Source organism: Scyliorhinus torazame, chromosome 10, assembly GCF_047496885.1.
Source record: "Scyliorhinus torazame isolate Kashiwa2021f chromosome 10, sScyTor2.1, whole genome shotgun sequence".
Classification (NCBI taxonomy): domain Eukaryota; kingdom Metazoa; phylum Chordata; class Chondrichthyes; order Carcharhiniformes; family Scyliorhinidae; genus Scyliorhinus; species Scyliorhinus torazame.
The window spans coordinates 86,827,207-86,846,812 of record NC_092716.1 but is presented as its reverse complement, the minus strand read 5'-3'; the positions used below and the strand labels follow the sequence as shown (position 1 = coordinate 86,846,812).

Sequence of the window (19,606 nt, the reverse complement as noted above, 5' to 3'; positions counted from 1 at the left end):
ATCCTGTTAAAAGAAAAAAAGATTCTGTCTTACCTTAAAAAAGAGAATATTGACATAGCTTTGTTGCAGGAAATACATTTAGATGACGAGGAGACCAGAAATTGAAGTGGGACTAGGTGGGGCAGGTGATCTTTTTGCCTCATTCTCAACTAGCAGGTTAAAATTTTAGTTTATAAGAAAATGCCTTTTAGATTGGAGAACTGTGTGAAGGACAAGGGGAAGGTATGGGATAGTAGAGGGGATGCTGCACGGTGAAAGTATTTCAATAATGAATGTCTACGGCCCTCCAAACTTTTGTTGCTAAAGTCTTTATGCATTTTGCCAAATTAGCTTCAACAAATTCCTTCATAGGTGGGGATTTCAAGTGCCATCTTAATTCTTTGATAGACAAACGTCCCATAACTAGGAATCCTCCCACTCAACAGGCAAAGACATTAGCATTGGTATGCGAGGATATGGGGTGGATGTTCGGAGAATATTGCATCCAAAAGATAAAGGCCGGGATTCTCCGAACCCGCGTCGGAGAATCACAGGGGGGGGGGGGGGGGGGTGGTGCGAGAATCCTGCCACGCCGCTCCGAGTCGCCGATTCTCTGGCGACCGGAGATTCGTCAGGGGCCGTTGAAAGCGGCCCCTGTGGCAATTCTCCGCGCTCGACGGGCCGACGTGGTTTACCTATGGTCCCACCTGGCGGGACCTCGCCATTTTGGCTGCGGGGACGTCTTGCTGGCCTATGTTCCTCCGCGCCGGGCCCCTGTAGGGCTCCGCCATGTTGCCCGGGGGCCTGCGCAGAGACGGCAACCACGCGCATGCACCGAGACGGTCGTGGCGTGTATGCGCGGACCTGCGCCGGCTGTGTAGGGCCGGCTTTCGGTGGCGGAGCAGCGCATAGCACTCCGGCGCCGTTCTAGCCCCCGAAGAAGAGGAGAATTACTGGGCCTGGAGGCCCGTTGACGCCGGCATCACTTGCGCCGATTTTGATACGGGTGTCAACACTTGGCCGCGATATTGGTGAATCCCGGCCAAATTGTTCCCCTTCTTCTCTGCTCCCCACCAATGTAATACTAGAATTGATTTTTTTTTCATGCCGAATAAAATATTACATTCAGTAGTCTCCTTCATAATAATCTTTATTAGTGTCACAAGTAGGCTTACATTAAACTGCAATGAAGTTACTGTGAAAATCCCCTAGTCGCCACACTCCGGCACCTGTTCGGGTACACTGAGGGAGAATTCAGAATGTCCAATTCACCTAAAAAGCACGTCTTTCGGGACCTGTGGGAGGAAACCGGAGCGCCCGGAGGAAACCCATGCAGACACGGGAAGAACATGCAGACTCCGCAGAGACAGTAACCCAAGCCGGGAATCAAACCCGGGTCCATGTCTCTGTGAAGCAACTGTGATAACCACTGTGCTGCCCGCTACTGTTCTATATTGTAGTCTCCGGTCTTTTTGGAAATGTCATTCAGGGGGGTTTATCCTCTGACTAGATCTTGGAGATTGAATGCATGTCTGCTTAATGATCATAATTTTATTCAATACTTAATAACGTCAAATTTGATCTCTTGTATTCATCAATTCTCTCTGATTGAAACCTTTGCAATGGGCTTGGTCATTTCGTAGATGGCCAGCAAAAAGTGTAAAATGCTGGTGCGGCAGTTGAAGTAAATATGGCCGACTTGCTAATAGATCTTCTGATCGGTATATATAATCATTCATTCAAAGCAGATCTGCTGCCTCAGTCGCTTTGAGAAACGAATATCCCCTTTATTTTGAAGGCAGGCAAGAACCCTGAGGAATGTGCATCCTATAGGCCGATTGTTTTAAATGTAGACTTGAAATTTTTGTCCAAAATACTGGCGTTGCAACGAGATAAAAATCCTCCCTGATTATCCGGGCTGATCAGAAAAGGTTAACAAAGGTACAAAATTCATGTAACAATGTTAGGAGATTATTAAATATTATTCAAATCTTCCAAAAGCAGGTGATAGACAGTTTAGTAATCTCATTAGACACAGAGAAAACTTTTGACCAGGTGTAATGGAATTATTTATTCTACACGCTGCAGTTCGTTGGGCTGGGAGGGGAGTTTGCTAAGTGAATACAATTGCTTCATAAAAATTCTCTGGTGGCAGTTCTTCCTAAAAGTTATAGGTCTGATCATTTTAGTCTTCCGTGAGCGTCTACACAAGGTTGCCTGTTATGTTTGCAATAGCTCTAATGAGCCCCTAGCGGAGGCAATTAGACAGAATCCTTCGCTGTTTGGGTTGTCTAGCAAGAGGATGCAACACAAGATCACATTATACGCGGATCATGTGTTGCCATTCATGTCTAAGCTGGACGTCTCGGTTCCTGTTATTGTTGAAATTGTGGGTTGGTTTGGCTCCTTCTTGGCCTCTCAAATTAACTTACAGAATCTGAGGCTATGCCTCTGGGAAGGCTTGAGGAGGGTCCCCCATCGGGGTTTACTTATTTGGGTATTTCTATTACCCTTAACATCGGCAGCTATACAATGCAAACTCCCCTTACTTGCATCTATAAAGTGGGACCTACATCGTTGGTCCTCCCTTACTAATATTGTGGCTGGGTAGATAGCACTGATTAGATGAATGTGTTACCTCCGTTGTTATATCATTTACAGATTTGCTTTCTGCTAAGGTCTTAAAGGAAATGAATAGGGTGTTTAGCTCCTTTGTACGGAATAAAAAAAGACCTCTCTTAAAATTGTCTGAATTGGGGCGACATGTGGCGCAGTGGTTAGCACTGGGACTTCGGCGCTGAGGACCCGGGTTCGAATCCCGGCCCTGGGTCACTGTCCGTGTCGCGTTTGCACACTGGGCTAAATCGCTGGCTTTGAAAGCAGACCACGGCAGGCCAGCAGCATGGTTCAATTCCCGTACCATCCTCCATGAACAGGCGCTGGAATGTGGCGACTAGGGGCTTTTCACAGTAACTTAATTTGAAGCTTACTTGTGACAATAAGCGATTTTCATTTCATTTCATTTTCACATTCTCCCCATGACTGTGTGGGTTTCACCCCCAAACCCAAAGATGTGCAGGTTGGGTGGATTGGCCACACTAAACTGCCCCTTAATTGGGAAAAAAAAAAAATTGGGTACTCTAATAATAAGCCGAATTGCAGCTTCCTAGTTCAGAGGGATGTCTGGGGGCACCAAAGAAAGATGCATAAATTAGCCTCACATCTCAGATTTATACAAGAATGGGTAAGAAGGGACCATACCTCCATTTGGCTTGATATTGAAGCTGGCCAATCTGAATACTCCTTACAAGCTCTGTTGTTTTTTAGGGATTTTAGGTCTGTGCCGTGCCGAACAAGTGTGAGAATCCAACAATCATCAACACTCCAGAGCGTGGAGGATGATCTGTGAGTTGGAAGGTAAACTTAATTTGATTTCGGCGCTCTCTCCCATTCAAAGTAACCCAGTTTTCCCACCAGGTCTTATAGATCATGGTTTTGATATTTTGAAGATTAGGGGATTATTAAGCTAGGGGGCATGTTTTGAGCAACTGTGTCAACAATATGACATCCCACGATACTCTTTTTCAGATATCTACAACTTTGAAATTTTATTCTTAATAAGACATCTCTGCAACATAATGCTGATGTCTCCCTGGTGGAAAACATCCTGTTGTCTACAGAACCAAAGCAATTAATTTCCAAGTTTTATGACAATATATTCTAGATCCTGTACAAATGTGCTAGAGACTCTGCAGGGGGATCGCAGTAAATATTGACGAGGAGACCTGGGGCACTACCTGGGAAAAAGTCAATAGAATCTCAGTTGTTATAGAATGAGACCCAACTTAAAATATGGCACTGTCTGCATGTTATAGCAAGCTTAAGACACTGGATACACATTGCTATATCCTGTCCTCTCCTTGGCTTCCCCCGCGAGTTCTGTGGCCCTTTCTTCAAAGGCTGTGGACCCGAATCTTTGGGATTCCCCACCCATCTTCTGATGCTCCCTCTGATTATGGCCACTGTATGCTTGGGGAAACAGAAAGGACATTGTAAGACACTGGCAAGTTTTGTTGGGGGGGGGGGGGGGGTTTCTAGCTGGTGGCATGTGCCAAAAATGGAAACTAGTAAGAGGAGATGATACAAATTGGGCAGGATTCTCCGTTCCGGCGTCTAAGTCTTACTGCCAGCAGAGAATAGTGATAAATTCACGCTGCCAATAGGAGTGTCAGCGAGGAGCAATTCAAGGTATGGTAATGGGCCAGCACACTGGCAACATAGATCCCGACCAAGTCCTGAATCCTCAGACATCTGATTCGCTGAGGTTAGAAAGCCTGTTGAGAGGCTGACTAGCTGGAGCAGCTTTTAAGTGCACCACGCAGCCCACACTCAAAGCAACCAACAGGATGGTAGCTAAAGGACCTGCTCCCAGGCTCTGGATGCTGACAAGGACAGGATGCTGAATGCCGTTGAGGAGAGGAGAGATGCCCTCTTCTCCAGGGTGGAGCAGAGACAGCCAGGTATAATGAAAAAGGCCTGGAAGGAAGTGACAGAGGCAATGAGTGCTGGTAGCCTCACCAAGAGGACCAGAATGTAATGCAGGAAAAAAAACTCCTTCCACAACAGTTCCTGTGCGCCCCTGGCATCACTCCCATCCTTGACCCTTCACATCTTCCCCCAATCCCCTATATGGCAGTGACATCCTACCTGCCAGCATGTCCCTCAGAACCCACCCACCAGAAACCCCCAACACATGTCCTGCCCTCTTTGGCCAGGTGCCTTGCACACACATGCCACCAGCTAATCAGCTAGAAACCCCCCAAATAAAACTGGCTTGCAGGCATCTCACTATGTCCTTTCTGTTTCCCCAAGCATAAAGCGGGCCATAATCAGAGGGAGTTTCAGAAGATGGGTGGGAATTCCAGAGATTCAGGTCCACACCCCCTTGAAGAAAGGGCCATGGAACTCGCGGAGGAAGCCGAGGAGAGGGCAGAGGCTGACATGGAATTTAGCATGCAGCAAGAAAATGAGAGTCCAATGCAACTCAGGTATCCCCATCTCAAATGAGTCCATCCTCTCCCACAGACCTATTCTTCCCAAGTTCTAACATTGTGGTTTTTGATTTCCAGGATCCTCATCAGACAGCGCCAGGCCGTCCAGGATCGCAGCCCCATCCAGACCCTCAGAACATCCCGGAGCACAACCCCAAGGAACACACTGATTCCTTGACACTGCTTTCACCTGAACCATCACCATCACAGAGATTATCACCTCGGTGGGAACTATTAGTAATCAAGTTCCTGGGGTCACCCTCTGGGGAGCACCACACATATGCTGCATGTGTGAAGGACCAATGAGTAGAGGCATAGATTTCCGAGGGAGCGGACGGACGGAAGGCTGTCCCATCCCAGGAAACAGGTGCCCTTGAGACAGATGTTGTGCCTCTGGAAAAGATGAACTGTTGCAGATGCAGATTCAGAAGCAGAATCTACAGGAGGGATGTCAGCAACATTCCAGCGCCTGCAAGAACAGCGGGAGGAGTCTAATCATCTTAGACAGAGAAGATGTTGCTGAAAACGCAGGGCACACAGGTAAACACTGAAAAGGGTGGCGTACACGGCTGAAGGCCTAGGGCAAGAAGTTAGATACATGTGTCAGAACATCGAAGGCTTGAGGCACACTGGGCTGTCTATGGCTAAGGACATCCCAGGCGCAGATGGACATTTCTGCAGCGCTCAGAGCTTGGCCAATTCAGAAAGGGTGATCAAGAGCATTGGCCGGGCGCCAATAAGGCCGACCTTAGCCAGTCAGTGCTACATGACCCGAGGCAATGAGGAACATGGCTCATTCGCTGGGGACATGTCCCAGTCACACAGCTTCATGGCTGAGGGCATCGACACCATGGTTCAGACAACGGTGGGCCTCCAGAACTGGCAGAGCCAGGTGGCCATGAGGGCTCTGGAGCTCACCCCAGTTCTATGGGGTAGCCCGGAGACCAGCAAGCACCCCGAGAGAGGTGGAAGTGATGGAGTCCATCCCGGTGCCACATAGGAACATGCCAATCCTTCTGAACCCCCCCAGCAGGCAAAACAGGATGACATGTCCATCCAGGCCCAGGCCCTCCAGAGGACGCCTATCAAAGGCATCATCACAGAGAAAAGGGTGGGACAAGCAGCTGACCGCCTCTAATCCTGAATTGATATCTGGGACAACATCAAGAAGGAGCATAAGAGCACAAAAGATAAGAAAGATAGACGTTAGAAAAGTTAGCATGGATGTAGTAGATGAAGGGGACACAATTTGTAAACTTGCACCATGAAAACGCTTTTGCACCAGTAGTCCATCTGCCTCTAACCTCTGTCCCACTGGTTGTAAGGATGTGCTGGGTGCTCAGGATGTTTTGGACATACGGACGTCCCACAAGTGAGACTGCCTAATGTGATAGCATCCCCAATGAATCTGCCCAAACCGTTCACCATCCCACGCCCTCCTCAAAGATTTTGGGGTCCATGAGAAGAAGATCCCATGCAACAGCAGCGATCATCAGCGCAAACAATGGTATTGATGGATCTCCGTGTCTATTCGGAACCCTGGATATCCGTTATCCCTCCTTAGTTCCCAAATAACAGAGGTCAACTTTTTGGCAAAGTTCAGTTGAACTTTATTTGTCAGATTGTGCCATTGGTAAACTTTATTTGTCAATACAAAATTAGATCAGATTGATTGTCTTTAGCGAATACAGTAGTTGAGTTTTCATTCAATTACAAATCATGGTAATTCTTCAAATCATAATACACAGTATAAAATGACTGAGTGATTTAAACAAAAGAAAGATGGCGATTTAGCAAAAGCAAGCAAAGAAAATAGGTTTCAGAAAGAGATAGATTGATTCCGGGATGGAGTTTTCCATCCCGCCAAGTGATTCTTAAGGAGATAATTTTTTAATTTTTAAAATGTGTTTATTCAAATTTTCCAACAAAATTTTTAACAAAGCCCCCCTCCCAATAACAAAAATAAAGAAACGCAAACACAAGTCAAAAATTATACAAAACTTTTACATTGGGTTTCCCCGTATACAGTAACCCCCCCATATGACATTCAAAGATACCCGTAGGGAAGCCCCCCCCACCCACCCGAATTCCCCCCCCGAAAGAGACACCCCCCCCCTCCCCTCCTCCCCCCCCCACCACCCTTGGGCTGCTGCTGACCTCCTCCTAACGCTCCGTGAGATAGTCTAGGAACGGTTGCCACCGCCTGAAGAACCCCTGCACAGACCCTCGTAAGGAAAACTTTATCCTCTCCAGCTTAATGAACCCTGCCATGTCATTTATCCAGGCTTCCACGCTGGGGGGCCTCGCGTCCTTCCATAATAGCGAGATCCTCCGCCGGGCTACTAGGGACGCAAAGGCCAGGATACCGGCCTCTTTCGCCTCCTGCACTCCCGGCTCGTCCTTTACCCCAAATAGTGCCAACCCCAACTCGGCTTGACCTGGACTTTCACGACCTTGGACAAACACCTCGCAAAATCCCTCCAAAACCCATCCAATGCCGGGCACGACCAGAACATGTGGACGTGATTCGCCGGGCTTCCCGAGCACCTCCCACATCTATCCTCCACCCCAAAGAACCTACTCAACCTCGCCCCTGTCATATGCGCTCTGTGAATAACCTTAAATTGTATTAGGCTGAGCCTGGCGCAAGAGGAGAAAGAGTTAACCCTACTCAGGGCATCAGCCCACAGACCCTCATCTATCTCCGCCCCAAGCTCCTCCTCCCACTTGCCCTTTAACTCCTCTACCGAGGCCTCCTCCTCTTCCTTCAGCTCCTGGTAGATCGCCGAAACCCTGCCTTCTCCAATCCATACACCCGAAATCACCCTGTCCTGAGTCCCCTGTGCCGGGAGCAGCGGGAATTCCCTCACCTGCCGCCTCACAAACGCCCTCACTTGCATATACCTGAAAGCATTTCCCGGGGGTAACCCAAACTTCTCCTCCAGCACCCCCAGGCTCGCAAACGTCCCATCTATAAACAGGTCCCCCATTCTTCTAATCCCTGCCCGATGCCAGCTCCGAAATCCCCCATCCATCCTTCCCGGGACGAACCGATGGTTCTCCCGAATTTGGGACCAAACCGAGGCTCCCACCTCGCCCTTGTGTCTTCTCCACTGCCCCCAGATCGTCAACGTCGCCGCCACCACCAGGCTCGTGGTGTACATTGTCGGCGAGAGCGGCAACGGTGCCGTCGCCAGCGCCCTCAGGCTCGTGCCCACACAGGACGCCATCTCTAACCTCTTCCACGCCGCCTCCTCTCCCTCCATTACCCACTTACGGATCATCGCCACATTGGCTGCCCAATAATAGTCGCACAGATTCGGCAGAGCCAGCCCTTTCCTGTCCCTACTACGCTCCAGAAACACCCTCTTTACCCTCGGGGTCTTATTTGCCCACACGAAACCCATGATACTCCTACCTACCCGTTTGAAAAAGGCCTTGGGAATCATAATGGGAAGGCACTGGAACACAAAGAGAAACCTTGGGAGGACTGTCATTTTAACCGACTGCACCCTGCCCACAAGCGAGAGTGGCAGCACATCCCATCTTTTGAAATCCTCCTCCATCTGCTCCACCAACCGCGTCAAATTGAGTTTATGCAGGGCCCCCCAACTCCCAGCCACCTGGATCCCTAAGTACCGAAAGCTCCTTTCCGCCCTCTTCAACGGCAGGTCGTCTATCCCCCTTCCCTGGTCCCCTGGATGCACCACAAAGAGCTCACTTTTCCCTACATTAAGCTTATACCCAGAGAAGTCCCCAAACTCCCTTAAGATCCACATGACCCCCTCCACTGGATCTGCCACATACCGCAACAGGTCGTCCGCATACAGCGACACCCGATGTTCCTCTCCCCCTCGGACCAGTCCCCTCCATTTCCTGGACTCCCTTAGTGCCATGGCCAGAGGCTCAATTGCCAATGCAAACATCCCCGAACCCAAACCTCCGCAACACTTCCCAAAGATACTACCACTCCACCCGGTCGAAGGCCTTCTCCGCGTCCATAGCTGCCACTACCTCCGCTTCTCCCTCCACCAAGGGCATCATAATCACATTGAGGAGCCTCCGCACATTAGTGTTTAGCTGCCTGCCCCTCACAAATCCCGTCTGGTCCTCATGAATCACCCCCGGGACACAGTCCTCAATTCTCGTCGGCAGCACTTTTGCCAGCAACTTAGCATCCACATTGAGGAGCGAGATCGGTCAATACGATCCACACTGCAGTGGGTCCTTGTCCCGCTTCAGGATCAGAGAGATCAGCGCCTCGGAAATTGTCGGGGGCAAGGTCCCCCCCTCCCTTGCCTTATTGAAAGTCCTCACTAGCAACGGGCCTAGCAGGTCCACGTATTTCCTGTAAAACTCGACCGGGAACCCATCTGGCCCCGGGGCCTTCCCCGCCTGCATGCACCCCAATCCTTTAACCAGCTCCTCCAGCCCAATTAGCGCCCCTAGACCAGCCACCTCCTGCTCCTCCACCCTCGGGAACCTCAGCTGATCCAAACATCGTCGCATCCCCTCTTTCCCCGCTGGGGGCTCAAATCTGTACAGATCCCCACAGAAGTCCCTAAATACCTCATTTATTCTCACCGCACTCCGCACCGTATTCCCCCCTGCTATCCTTAACTCCACCTATCTCCCACGCTGCCTCCCTTTTACGAAGCTGGTGTGCCAGCATCCGACTCGCCTTCTCCCCATACTCGTACGTCGCCCCCTGCGCTTTCCTCCACTGTGCCTCTGCTTTCCCTGTGGTCAACAGGTCGAACTCCGTCTGGAGGTTCCGCCGCTCCCCGAGTAGTCCCTCCTCGGGGGCCTCTACATATCTCCTGTCCACCGTTAAGATCTCCCCCACCAGCCTCTCCTTCTCCCTGCTCTCTCTCTTCTCCCTGTGGGCCCTGATGGAGATTAACTCTCCCCCGACCACCACCTTCAGCGCCTCCCAGACTACCCCCACCTGCACCTCCCCATTATCATTGGCCTCCAATTATCTTTCAATGCACCCCCGCACCCGCCCGCACACCTCATCCGCCAGTAATCCCACATCTAGACGCCACAGCGGGCGCTGGTCCCTCTCCCCTCCTAACTCCAGCTCCACCCAGTGCGGGGCGTGGTCTGAGATGGCTATGGCCGAATACTCTGTTCCCTCCACTTTCAGGATTAGCGCCCTACTCAAAATGAAAAAAATCTAGCCAGGAGTAGGCTCTGTGGACGTGGGAAAAGAATGAAAATTCCCTGGCCTGGGGCCTAACAAACCTCCACGGATCCACTCCCCCCATCTGGTCCATAAACCCCCTAAGCACCTTGGCCGCAGCCGGCCTCTTAGACGTCCTGGACCTAGAGCGATCCAGTGCTGGGTCCAGCACTGTTGAAATCCCCCCCCATTATCAAGCTTCCTACCTCCAGGTCCGGAATCCGACCCAGCATGCGTTTCATAAATCCGGTATCATCCCAGTTCGGGGCATATACGTTTACCAGTACCACCCGCACCCCCTGCAACCTACCGCTCACCATCACATATCGACCTCCATTATCTACTACAATATTCATTGCCTCAAACGACACCCGCTTCCCCACCAGTATTGCAACCCCTCTGTTCTTCGCATCCAGCCCCGAATGGAATACCTGTCCTACCCATCCCTTTCTCAGCCTAACCTGATCTGCCACCTTCAAATGTGTCTCCTGGAGCATAACCACGCCTGCCTTCAGTCCCTTTAAATGCACGAACACCCGGGCCCTCTTGACCGGCCTGTTCAGGCCCCTCACATTCCAAGTTATCAGCCGGATTGGGGGGCTGCTCACCGCCCCCCCCCCCCCCCCCCCCCCCCCCCCCAACAGAGGAACATTCCCTAAATGTAATAAACACTATGTACACAGTAAACATCCCCCCCACAACAAACCCTCAATTTGAGTCCAACTTTTGAGTCCGTATAAAACTCCATGCCTCATCAGGCGTTTCGAAATAGTGGTGCCGATCCTGGAACGTGACCCACAATCGCGCTGGGTGCAGCATACTGAACTTCACCCCCTTGCGATGGAGCACCGCCTTAGCCCGATTAAAACCCGCTCTCTTCTTAGCCACCACTGCACTCCAGTCCTGGTAGATTCGGATCTCCGTGTTCTCCCACCTGCTGCTCCGCTCTTTCTTGGCCCACCTCAGGACACACTCTCTGACAATAAAGCGGTGACTACAGCCCTTGGCGGCTCGTTGGCCTTGGGTCTCCTTGCTAGGATCCGGTGAGCCCCATCTAGCTCCAGAGGCCTCGGGAAGGCTCCCGCGCCCATCAGCGAATTGAGCATCGTGCTCACATATGCCCCAGATCGGGCCCCTCCACTCCTTCGGGGAGATCCAGAATCCGAAGATTCTTCCTCCTCGACCTATTCTCCAGGTCCTCAAATCTTTCCGCCCACCTCATGTGCAGCGCCTCGTGCGCCTCCACCTTCACCTCCAGGCCCAAGATCTCATCCTCGTTCTCCGAGGCTTTTTGCCGCACCTCCCGGATTGCCGCCCCTTGGGCCTTCTGGGTCTCCACTAGCTTCTCAATCGCCGCCTTCATTGGCGCCAGGGTTTCGGTTTTCAGCTCAAAGCAGCGTCTAAGAAACCCCTGCTGCTCCTGCGACCACTGCGCCCATGCTGCTTGGTCTCCACCCGCCGCCATCTTGTTTTTTCTCCCTCTCACTTTTCGCTGCTCCAAGATCACTTTTTCCACCGCTCCACTCCTGGTCCAATCCATATAATGTCGGGGGGACCTTACTGTCACCTTCCCACACTGGAAGCCGTTGAACAATTGCCTTTGGGGCCCCTCTAGAGAGCCCAAAAGTCCGTTCCCGGCGGGAGCTGCCGAACCTGCGACCTACCTAGGCATAGCCGCAACTGGAAGTCCTCTCTTAAGGAGATTATTATCTTAATGTATTGCCTTCTTTACAGCTGTGATTGGCTTTAACTAATTTATAATTCACTCAATTCGGCCAAATTGTCTGTCCGTCAATTTAAGAGAGATATGTATTTAAATATATTGGTACAAACTTTCCCATACCATCGCTTGAGAAAACACATTCTTCGCTAGGACTTATTATCCTAGACTGGTTGTTACCATTGAAACGGAACTGCCTGTTCTTTCACACAATGGGGCCTTTTAGCTATTTGACGTCACTGTTCTTACAATCATAAGCAAGTCTCAAGCAACTTGCAAAATGTTCCCAGCTATTCGGCTTTCCTCACTCTCATGGTTAATATAATTTAGTTAATTACTCTTCATGAGTTCTCAATTAAACCTTTTACCTATATCATCTATAACTAACTAGAAACCCAATTTCTATCAGGTATGTTATCCAAAAGACAGGAGTCAGACTTTTTTACGCAATGAGGAGTACCAGAGAGCATCTCATAGCGAGTCATCATGATCCTCCGTTCCGCAAACAAACCCGATGATGCTGCCAACCCAGGCCAAACACCCTGTTGTAATGCTGAGACGACCCTTGGAAGGGGGTTGTGGTGGTTGGGGGGCAGGGTGAAAGGCTAATCGGAAGATATGGTGAAAGGAAAAGTTGGAGTGAAATGCTAAAGGGTGGTTTTGGTAGGGGGGGGGGCGGAGCGCAGCGGAGCTACTTTTGGCCTCCTATTTGGAATATCGGGAGGTGATCAATGGCGCTCCTGGTTACTGAGTGAGTTGTTATAATATCTGTCCACAGGGGCACCACGGTGACATAGTGGTTAGCATTGCTGCCTCACGGCACCGAGGTCCCAGATTCAATCCTGGCTCTGGGTCACTGACTGTGTGGAGTTTGCACATTCTCCCCGTGTTTGCGTGGGTTTCACCCCCACAACCCAAATATGTGCAGGGTAGGTAGATTGGCCATATTAAATTGCCCCTTAATTGGAAAAAATGAATTGGGTACACTAAATTTATTTTAAAAAAAATATCTGTACACCTCAATCTTGGCCCTCCACAAAGGCGCCATCAGCCATGACCTTAGAAAATAGGCCTTGTCACCTACCTAACAACCCCTCACCTGAGGGAGCACCTCAAAAGTGCCAGTGACCTCAAGGGTGCGTCAGGATGCAAACGTCATGCATGTTGCCTGGGTATCGTGCATAGACGTGCAGCTGGTGATCGCACACTAACCGAACGTTCAAGGAGCGGAAGCCCTTCCTCTTAATGAAGGGCACCCCCTGTCAAGCCAGTGCTCTCAGAGCGACATGCGTGCCATCAATAATCCCCTGCAGCCGGGGCATGCCAGTGGGGGCAGCAAATCCTGCAGCCTGGGAATCTTGGTGGGCTGCTTTTGGTTAAAGTGCATGTGTGTGGACGATCAAGAGATCCTGCTCGAGCCCTGGAATGAGTCCGTGACATAGAGGTTTAGGGCCACCGACAACTTGCTGGCCACAGGGAGTGGTGACTTGCCCTTAAGCCTTGCAGTGCCAGGTGTGCCACTATCTGGCACAGGTGTTGCACGGCCTCCTTGGTGAGCCTGAGTCATCGGCAACACACCTGCAGTCTGGCACCTCCTTGTGAGATAAGCGGCATTGGTATAAACCTGGCCTTCGCACCTCCTCCTCAGCCTGGTGGACAGCTGCACTTGAGCCTCACCAGCTGGCCCCTGCTGCTTTGTGGCAGGCTCCTACCATGCAGGGTCTTTTCTGGGATGACCCTTTCACTACCATGTATCTGTGATGGCACCAGTGTCCAGGTAGAAAGCTAACATTGCTGGCTGAGTGCCGAATTACATTTTTCTGCTGGAATGAAGAATGAGACAAAGACTGTCACCAAGGTGAAGAGTTGCCTCACCATCCAAAGCCACCATGGTATTATAACCAAATGACCAAATCAGGAAAAGTCAATAATCTATTAAGATACTTCAAAATACATGTTTTTCTGTAAGGTTACTAATAATTAATTTAGTGAACAAAAATTAGATTTTATGAATTCATTGAATCATAGAATTTACAGTGCAGAAGGAAGCCATTCGGCCCAATTGAGTCTGCACCGGCCCTTGGAAAGAGAACCCCACTCAAGCACACACCTCCTTCACCCCCATCCCCTTAACCCAGTAACCCCAATTAAACTTTTTTATGAACACTTAAGGGGAATTTAGCATGGCCAATCCACGTAACCCGCACATCTTTGGACTGTGGGAGGAAATCGGAGCACCCGGAGGAAACCCACGCACACACGGGGAGAATGTGCAGACTCCGCACAGACAGTGACCCAAGCTGGGAATCGAACCTGGGACCCTGGAGCTGTGAAGCAACTGTGCTAACCACTATGCTACCGTGCTGCCAACTGGTTTATCATAACTGCAATAATCTTTAAATGTAAAAATAAAAGTGATTTACTGTTCTGTAGTTGATTTCCAGCACAATTAGCAAGTTCCAAGCTTGTTAGTTGAGAACGCAGCTTATTGTTTTCATCCAGGATTTTTGCTAGCCTTCCTTTCAAATTATCCTTGGAAAAGAATTGGAAGCAAACTGTTACTATAACTTCAGTCATCCACTTGTTTACCTCTGAAACCTACAGCACTGCATACTACCAAAGCATTGGGTAGAAGGTTTACCCCTGCTATTTATTTGCTTCCTTATACAACTATCTGGCATCCACTTACATATCAAATGGAAGAAATTATTATTGTTGTGCAGATTTGTCACCATGCACAATTCAGATGGTCACAATTGAAATGACATATAATTTCATAACTGCAATAGAGAATAGTTTCATAACTGCAATAGAGAATAGTAGTATCAGTTGACAGTGCGTTTGCTGGCCAATGAGAGGTTGGCAGCTCTACATTATAGGAAAAGCACCGGGGGGGGCAGTGGCTGCCATCAGTAATGCTCTCATGCCTTAACCAAGGATCATTGCTGGATCTGTGGAGAGAGGCGAGTGCAGTTTTAAGATTTCTTACAACTAGTCAATGAAGTAGGAGACCAAAAAGTCAATCTTTACTTAGCATTACATTTATTCACAAAATGAGACATTACAAATGGACACCTCAACTCTCCACCAAATAACAGCCCAACTAGCAATGGCAATAAGTTCTCTTTATATAAGCATTTAAGTCTTTATCCAGTGAGTGTCCCCCACCTGTACACACTGAACTTTAATTTTGATTCAAATAACATAGAACAGATTGGGGGGTCACGGGATGGGTCAGATGCAAGGGCACCATTCCTTTCCGATGTCTTCTATCATGTCCACAATTGGGCACAGCATGCCATCGAAAGAGGGGTCCTCATAGGAGACCCCTCGCAAACCTGACGGGGTTTGCTGGCAGTCTTCAGAAAGCACATGAGACCTGCAAATCCATGAAAATCCCGGAACTACACTAAATCCTGGTGGGCTGGGGATAATGGCCTTCTGTAATATACACTTCTGTAATTCTACCCAAGACTTCTTGAAGATTAATTAGGAATGCAGAATTTAACTGCAATTTTTGGCAATTGAGCTTTTGTCCTTTTTTGTTTGTGTACCAATTGATTACCCAGTTCTCAAAATATTCACTATTTGACTTTTTGGGCATTTATTTGAAAGAAAAATATTCATATCTCCAAGTAAGGACTTCCTGAAGTATAAAATCAAATTGTCAAACTGTTTTTGGACAAGATCTGTAATAACCAAGTTTAAAATGCTACTTACCATATCATCTTGTTTTTGAGATAATTGATGCTTTACACGCTGCAATTCTGCGGTGTCCAAGCCAAAGCCTGTTCTGGTCAACAAAGATTTGTTTTCTTCAGTCAATGCTTTCACCTTTTTCTCTAGACTTTGAACTTTTGGCATGGACACGGAGTTAGTCAGATTGGACAGCATTTCATGAGCTGGAGCTATAGTTAAGAATAAGGTGTTAATCAGGAATGGTAAACTATTTAAAACATTATCATTGAACAAGGATAATGCAAGTCATGACAAAATAAATTAAGTCTAACATCTTTACGTTTTGGAAACAATGACATGGCACTTTAATTATATTTGAAAGTAAATGTTCATAAGGTGATGCGAGTTTCAGAATAATAGTAAGTGGAAAGATATGATTGTGTATAAAACTGCAGCAACATAAATAAAATTATGCCAATGAATTTAAGCTGAAAACAGTTCTACAACAACTGATAAAAATGTGAGATTATATATTATAAAATATCATATTTCAAAAGATGCTTAACCTCTAATCATCTGATGAGAGGAAAATATATGACCCAGGTCAACATTGTTTCCACAGATGCTGCCAGACCTGCTGGGTTTTTCCACTTTTTATAACTTAGTCAGTTGCCCTTGCCCCACTGGTACATTCCATATATTGTTCGGTCTGCATCTTTAGTTCTTTGACTGAAGGAGACAATCAATGCAACAAGCGTGAACACTGAGCAATCCACAGTAAAAATAGAGCAGCTCCAAACCACATCAAATGATGAAAGGTCAGGGGAAACATAGAAAATAGGAGCAGGATGACTTTTGGTGGCAGCCCTTGACGTTAGCGGTTGCACCGAAGGTGGCTCGTGCCTTGAGGACTTTTTTTGGACCTTTCTGCCCATATTGCGCAAGCTGTGCAGGTGGAAAAATAGTACAGTGGAAGAACTAGGATTCATCCTCCGGTGTGGGATGTTGACGCGGTATCAAACGAGGAGTGTGTCGGGTAAAGGGCATTCTTCGGTCTCTGAAGACAAACATAGCGCAGGAGGGGAAAATATGGCGGAGGGGGACCTGTGGCATCGTTATCCGCTCAGTGGATGACTGAGAAATTGGTGGAGTTCCTGTTGACAAAATTTAAGAAGCAAAGGAAGACTCACTGAGGATATGGCGAAAGTGATTGAACCAATTTGTGCAGCCCAGGAATAGATGGAACAGCAGATGGCAGCGCAGAATTCGTCAATCCAGAAGGTGGAGGAGATGGTCACTGATCATGAGGATCAGATTTTCTCCTTGGAGGCAGAGGTGATGATAATGTCGGAGGGGCAAAAAACAATGAAGGCCAAGATTGACGACCTGGAGAACCACTTCAGACGACAAAACTGGATTGTTGGGCTGCCCATGGGCATAGAAGGGGTGAAGGCTACAGAAAATGTGGCAAAGATGTTCGAGCAGCTGGTGGGGGAGGGGGTCTTTGCATGCCCTCCTGAAGTGGATCGGTCGCTGAGGAAGCAGCCCAGAGCCAGTGATCCGCCAAGGGCGATCATAGTCCGGCTACACAGGTAATTGGACATAGATAATATCCTGAGGTGGATGAAAGAAACACGAGAATGCAAATTGGGAAGGCCACACCGTTAGAATCTACCAGGACCTGGGGGTGGAATTGGCAAAATGGAGGGCCGGGTTTAATATGGCCAAGTCTGCTCTTTTTAGGAGCAAGGTACGGTTTGGAATGATATACCCAGCTGTGGGTCATGCACAGGGATAGAGACCATTATTTCGACATGCCAGAGGCAGCAATCAACTTTATCAAGGAACATCGACTGGGGACATTTGAATGATCTGCATAATTAAGTTTTGGTAGTGTATTTAAGTGTTGTTCTAATTGGATTTTCCGGTTATATCGTTCTGTAATATCTGTTATCTTGTGTTTGAAGTTTGGGTTTTTGGATGTGTTAAATCAAATGGTGGGGGTGCTGTGAGGAATGACCGGTTTGGGGTACAAAATTAAGAATAGGTTCGGGTAGAGGGGGCGGTGTAGAATTTTTTTATATGTAAGTGACATTTCTCCCCAGGTGCAGGTCACCCTGCTAGCAGATATGCTGATTAACAGAAGCAGAGTGGGGGATAATGCCATGGCTCGTTATTTGGAGGGGCGGGGGTTATTTTCTTTGCGAGTTGGGATAAGAAGCCATGGGCAGTTGGGTTTATTTGTTTGGGATGGGAAGGGGAAGGGTGGTTAGTGGGAAGGCTGCTGACGGTGAAGGTTTCTTTATGAGCTACTGGGTGGAGGGAGGTGGCGGTGGTGATTTTAGGTGGGCCTGGAATATTTGCGAAGCAAGTCCTGTGGGATTCCCTTAAGTCTAGGATATGGCTGCTGACGGTGAAGGTTTCTATATTGAGCTACTGGGTGGAGGGAGATGGCGGTGGCCATTTTAGGTGGGCGAGGAATCTGGCTCTGGGATTCTCTTAAGACTAGGATTATAGGAGCAGCATGGTGACGGTGGCTAGCACTCACGGCGGCGAGGACCGGGTTCGATCCCGGCACCGGATCACTGTGCGGAATTTTTGCAGAGGGATAGGTAGTCAGGGAGATTTGCGTTGCTGAATTTGAGGAACTACTACTGGATGGTGAATATAGAGAAGGTTCGGAAATGGGTTGTGGAGGAAGTGTTTGTGTGGGGCGGAAGGACGCAGCTTCCTGTACAGGGTCGAGTTTGAGGGCATTGGTGTCAGCTCCTCTTTCATTCTCATTAGCCAGGTACTCTAAAGAGTCCTGTGGTACTAGCCTCGTTAAGAGTCTGGAACCAGTTTAGACAACACTTTAAGCCGGAATCGAAGTCGTTGTGGATGCCTCTATGTAGGAACCACAGATTTATCTCAGCGGGATTTGACTCTGACGTACAGCGGCTGGGAACAGGAGGGGGTAGAGAGGTTTAGGGATTTGTTTGTGTAGAGCAGATTTGCGCAGTTGAAGGAACTGGTGGAAAAGTTTCAGTTTACAGGTGAAATGGTTTCAGGTATTTACAGGTTAGGAACTTTGAGCTGGCTATGTTTCTTCGGTTACCACTCCTCATTGATGGACAAGGTCGTATCTGAATAAGGGCGGGGAAGATTTTGGATATCAATGGGCAGTTGATATAGAGGGGCTCGCTGGAGGAGAGAGGAACTGGGAAGAAGTGTTGGGCGGTGCATTTGAAGGGAGGGGGTGAATTGAGGCCTTATCTAGGATAAACTCTACCTCCTTGTGTGCGAGACTGAGCCCGATTCAGTTCAAAGTGGTGCGCAGAGTGCATATGACCAAAACAGATAAGTGGGTTTTTTACTGAGGTGGAGGACAGATGTGAACTGTTCGAAGGGGCCAACAAACCACACACACACGTTCTGGTTAAGTTCTTGTAATCGTTTTTTGAGATAATGTCAGAGATCCTAGGGGTGAGGGCGGCACCGAGCCCTTGGGAGGATTTTGCTCGGTGGCGGGCTCCAAAGCCATCAGGGCGACAGCGTGGGTGAGAGATCTGTTGGGAGTTTCTGCATTTGGAGAAAATTAAGTAGGCCATTAGGGTGTCGGAGGAGGGGTTCTATTCGAGGTGGAGGCTGTTTATCTCCTTTAAGAACTGGTAGTCAGCAGCAAATGGGCGTGGTGGTGGGGTTTGATATAAATAAAACAGGGCACACAGGGTGGGATACTGGGTTGATTGTTTATTATGAAAATTGTATGAAGTTCAATGAGTTGTATATATTGTAAAAATAAATAAATGAATAAAAATATTTTTTTTAAAAAAGAAAATAGGAGCAGTGGAGGCCATTTGATCCCTCGAGCCTGCTCCACCATTCATTATCATGGCTGATCATTCAACTCAATAGCTTGTTCCTGCCGTCCCCATATCCATTGATGCCCTTTTCCCCCAACTGTTTCTTGAAAATATACAATGTTTTGGTCTCAACTACTTTCTATGGTAG

General features: G+C 48.5%; 1 protein-coding gene across 3 annotated transcripts in view; it reads right to left on the bottom strand.

Moving 5' to 3' along the window:
* LOC140430713 (centrosomal protein of 72 kDa-like) overlaps nucleotides 1-19,606 on the bottom strand; it is a 130,081-nt gene that overhangs the window by 16,297 nt on the left and 94,178 nt on the right. For all 3 annotated transcript variants that reach the window (XM_072518374.1, XM_072518375.1, XM_072518376.1), the window contains 2 exons: nucleotides 15,656-15,843; nucleotides 14,359-14,467 (listed from right to left, as the gene is read on the bottom strand). In XM_072518374.1, coding sequence (XP_072374475.1) covers nucleotides 14,359-14,467; nucleotides 15,656-15,843 — 297 coding nt within the window. The remainder of the gene's footprint in view (nucleotides 1-14,358; nucleotides 14,468-15,655; nucleotides 15,844-19,606) is intronic.